Raw genomic sequence first — 5164 nt, 5'->3', positions numbered from 1 at the left:
TAAGAATGTGGTGTCTGTGTGTGTGTGTGTGTGTGTGTGTGTGTGGCAGATGCTTGCATGCATATGTGTGCATATGTATTTGCAGGTGTAAGCACACAAGCATCCAGAAAGGGAAAAAATTGACAAGTATCTTCTTGTATTTCATTCTTATTTTGAGACAGAGTCTCTAACTAAGCCCACAGCTAAACAATTCAGTCTGTCTGGCCAGTGGTCCTCCCCAGGACTGGGATTACACACATGCACTATCATGCCTGCTCTTTATGTGGAGTCTGGGGAACTGAACGTAGGCTTGCATACAAAGTATTTCACCAACTGAACCATCTTCCCAGATATTCAGATATCTTCCCAGATTCTCAGATATCTTTAAGACAAATATAATTCTGACAATGAACCAATATCACTTAATTTACAACAAATGGTATATCCAATGTACATAACAAATGTAAATACAACATATGGTATCATTTTGTAAAAGTAACTTTTAGTCTGCTAATATAATTGTTGTCTTTAAGGCTTAATGCCTCCATCTGCTAGCCTAGGCCTAGCTCTGGAAGCTTCTAGCCTCTGTACAATCTAATCTAGGCCTAGAATGTTTTCAGCCTCTGAAAATCTACTACTAAATAAGCTCCCCCTTTCCTAGTTCTTTCGGACCTCTGGCTGGCTGGTGCAGTTCAGCTCCCCCCTTCCTAGTTCTTTCTGACCTCTGGCTGGCTGGTGCAGTTCAGCTATTCTGGCTCAGACTCCTCTCCCAGCTGTCTTATCCAATCTGGCTTTTTCTCTCAGCCTCTAAATTGCTCTCTTTGGCCTTAAACTGACTCTAGCAATCTTTTCTAATCTCCTGCTCCTTCTCATTCTCTTGTTTGTTCTCTCTTCGATCTGTCTCTGTAGAATTCTCCTGGTAAAACTGCCTCCTTCTCCCTCTCTTTGCTGCTCTGCTCTCCCTCTCAACTCTACTGTACTGTTCTCCATGAACTCTACTGTATTTCTGTAATGTATTCTCTTCTCCTGTGCTGCATCTCCCTTTCCCCTCTCTTTTTGTGAGAGTTGGGCATATCCTGTTCTGTCAAATCTTTCTCTGATTTGTCACTTTGCCTACTCCTCAATTAGACACTACTTTCAAACATAGGTGCTTCCTTCTACAACCAACGTTACCTTCATTTTTAGGGATTAAAAAGTGTGTATTAAGGGCATGTCTGTATTCCAGCCAGAGGGATTAAAGGTATGTGCTAAGGTTGGACAGCACAACAACTAGAAACAAGTTTAAATATCCTGTAGCATCATTTATTAGAGAAAATTAGGGAAATCATCTACTCTCACTACATAGCAAACAAAAACACTTATTCAAGCATAGTCATAGACTAACACACCATACCTAAATCAACAAACCATAGTGCTCTGGAGGAAAAGGAAAAGGACTGCATATGTAAAGCTAGGTTTGGGCTACACAGAAAAGTCCTGTATGTGTTAAGAACTCTGATGCTTAAAGACAATAACATGAAAAGGTAAAGCCATAGAAATGAGATGAGATGAGCTAAAAAGTATAACATGTATGCAACTATATATTATATTATAATTATTATATGTATTAGTAGTTTATACTATTATTCCTTTTTTTTAATGGTTCCAGTGACCCAGCCATGGAAGAAACTGGGTGAGTCCATAGTTAAGAATCACCTTAGACTGCTGTGTTGGGTTTTTTTTAAGATTTATTTATTTTTTTATATGTAAGTACACTGTAGCTGTCTTCAGACATGCCAGAAGAGGGAATCTGATCTCATTACAGATGGTTGTGAGCTACCATGTGCTTGCTGGGATCTGAACTCAGGACGTCCGGAAGAGCAGTCAAGTGCTCTTAACTGCTGAGCCATCTCTCCAGCCCTAGAGTTCTGTGTTTTACAGATGGGCTTCTACTTCATTTCCAGCCAACCCAAACCTTTCCAGCAACATCACATAGTCATACATCTCAACCATTAGATGGCATCTTGAATAGTACCAACCTGGATTTCTATATGACGAGGGTTATCAATAAATTTTTCTATTAGTAGTCTATCATCACCAAAACTAGAAGCAGCTTCCTGGGAAGAAAATCTAAAGCCATCCCTGTAGAACAAAAAGAACAATTATAGTAGCAAACCAAAGACAGTCTTCTACATAGAAAACAGTTTTGTTTCAGCTTAATTCAGAATAAATGGGGGACAGACTCACTGCATGCAGAGAGACCTAATCTAACCTGAGCAGCAACTTCCATTTACCCCTCTGTCACCTTGGGCCACTTATTTAATGTGCTGGTTACAGATTTTCCATGAAAACAAGAATACAGTACTTGTTTCACCAACCAACTATTAAACTAGCAATGCTACAGAGACAGACTGCCCAGCAATTAAGAGCACTAGCTGCTCTTCATCAGGATCCAGGTTTGATTCTCACACCTATGAGACAGCTCATAACTCCAGTTCTGAGGACTCTGGCGCACCATTAAGCCCTTCACAGGCACTGCATGAATGTGGTGCGCAGACAAGCATGCAGGCAAAATACCTGTTCACATAAAGTAAAATAAATAAATATTTTTAATACACTAGTGAAGAAGTATTAAGAAGCATGCATATATTTGTCTTAGAAGTTAGAGACACAAAAATAAGTGGAAAGGGCCTGGCAGTTACACAGTGGTGGGAACAAGAGAGACTGCAATTCTGCAGGAAGGTGATTCCTAGGTATGCTTCAGATGCAGGGTCTGAGATGCAGCTGTGTCCCATGTACCACTTAGGTCATTGTGTTATATCTCATTTAAAGTGGCTTCAAACATCTAAAACAGAAAAGGATGGTTTTTGAGGGAAAAAAAAAGTATAAATTTAATTATTGTTTTACTAGATACATATAAAAGGGAGTTATTTGTATAAGTTCATTAACACTCAAATTCAGCAGGGCATGGTAGCATAAAACATTAACCTCAGCACTCAGGAGGGACAGAAAATATCTTGTGTATTGTATGGATGCATCACTTGTCGATTAAAAAAAAAAACTTAAAAAGAGCCAGGTGTGGGAGAGTCACCCAGGAAGATGTGAGGAGACAGATGCAGGGCACCTGAGCACAGGTAACCAGCCATGGGCAGAATGTAGGTTAAAATAAATAGGTTATTTAATTATGATCAGAGAAAAGAACCTAGCTATGTGGCCAAGGTGTTTGTAAATATATTTTCAACCTGAGTCTTTTTTCTGGGAGCATGGAGCTGGAGGAAGAATCAGGCCTAAAATCTACAATGTCTCTGTGAGTTCATGGCCAGCTTGGCCTACATAATGAATTCTGGGCCAAGTAAAACAACATAGTTAGGTACTATCTCAAAAAAATTAAAATAAATAAATTAATTTAATTTAATTAAACTGAAACTTAGGATTCAGTTCCATGGCTCACCCAGTAAGGGCTCTTGCCGTCAAGCCCAGGGACCAGAGCTGATCCTTCACATCTTCAGGGCAGATTCTCACAAGTTGTCCTGTGCATGCATGCACCATGGCATGTGCGTACCCTTATGCACACACGCAAAACAAGTAAATAAAATAAGTAAATGTAAACAATTCAAAGGAAAAAAAAACACCTCAAACTTATCCAAAAATAACTGAAAATGTTTATTCATTCACTGATATATCTGGAATACAAAATGTAATTACCTTTTCTTCTAACCTAGTATGTCTTCATATTAGATACTTGTATTGAACATAAAACAAGAAAACCAGACTCTTTTAATCCTTTTATATACAAACATTGTATCTGGCAATTTTAAACATAATTATCTGATATGCTGTGTCTGTACTTGAAATGTAAAGTAGTGAAAGTAACTAGAAGACATATTTTTAAACCTGAGGTGAAAAAATTCTCCTTTTTCTGCTCCCTAAGAGAAAAGACCTTTCATTGTATCTTTGACATAGAGAAATGATTTTCAGATTGGGGCAGGGTAGAAATGTTAGAGAAACTAGAAACACAGTGGATCATCCTCAACACCATATAACCAAAGTTTCACTAGACAGGATAGATATTATAATTCATAAAGAGAATAACATAGCACTTTATAGTTTGCCTCTAATGTAATGACTAAAATCTTTCATTTTGCTTTTAAGCCAAGAACATGAAAAATAAAACATCAAAGTCATAAAAATAAAACACAAAGTTTGAAAACATCACGGGTATATTTTGCAACTAAGGGAAAGTTGTATTAAGAACATCTTCTGGGACATGGCTCAGGGCCAGAGGGAAAGCCTGGCACAGGCAAAGTGCCAGGACATGGGTCCTCCATCCTGTGACCAGACACAACCAAACATACACTTCTTCCTACTATCATTTATACCTTCCTTAATTCAAAAAATAATATCACTCAACCAAGGAACCTGGTACATATTTTTGTACTTCTAACATCTAAAAGTAAAATAGAAACTATCTGATTTATATAGTATAGTTAGTCAATAATGAAACCATGGCTCCATTTTGGCCATATATTTCACACATAAATCTACATATAGGAAAGAAGTCCAGAGCCTGTTGTGAAAACAGCTAATCTCCACATTTAACAACTTTCATGATTTGTTATTGTTGTTGTTGTTTTGAGACAGGCTGTATGTAACAGCCCTGGCTGTCCTGGAATTTGCTTTGTAGCCCTAGCTGTCCTCTGCCTCCTGAGCACTGGGAATAACGGTGCATGCCACCACACCCACCTAAACTTCATTGAACTCTTTCCACTGTTGTAAAGGCTCTAAGCAAGTCTTAGATCGAATGAACTGTCAAAAGAAAGGAAAGATGCATAGAATACAGGTGCTCTCAGGATAAAACAAAACAACAGATTACTAAACTCTACGTTGCATTCAAAGAATGGAAAATGTTTGTAGATTGTGCAAAATAAATTTCTTCATCAAAATTAAGTTTCTTCTTCAAAGTGAAAGACAGGAGAGAAACTGGACAAGTGTGCCGTGGCATCAACACCTCAGCACTATGGGAGACTATCTGGGCTCACTGGACCATTCTCTGAATTCTTCTAGTCTTTGGGGTTTATGTTTGTTTTTTTGGGTTTCGGCTTTGGTGGTGTTCTAAATAAATGGAGAATATGGAACAGTTTTTTTTTATTAGATATTTTCTTTATTTACATGTAAATTTCTCCTTTCCCCTCCACAAAACAAACAA

General features: G+C 38.0%; 1 protein-coding gene across 2 annotated transcripts in view; it reads right to left on the bottom strand.

Moving 5' to 3' along the window:
* Positions 1-5164, bottom strand: part of Pcca (propionyl-CoA carboxylase subunit alpha) — a 343795-nt gene that overhangs the window by 207177 nt on the left and 131454 nt on the right. For both annotated transcript variants that reach the window (XM_031361748.1, XM_031361749.1), the window contains one exon: positions 1998-2100. In XM_031361748.1, the coding sequence (XP_031217608.1) occupies positions 1998-2100 (103 nt within the window). The remainder of the gene's footprint in view (positions 1-1997; positions 2101-5164) is intronic.

The sequence above is a fragment of the Mastomys coucha genome, unplaced genomic scaffold (assembly GCF_008632895.1).
Source record: "Mastomys coucha isolate ucsf_1 unplaced genomic scaffold, UCSF_Mcou_1 pScaffold9, whole genome shotgun sequence".
Taxonomy (NCBI): Eukaryota; Metazoa; Chordata; class Mammalia; order Rodentia; family Muridae; genus Mastomys; species Mastomys coucha.
This window is presented reverse-complemented; position numbering and strand designations above follow the sequence as displayed.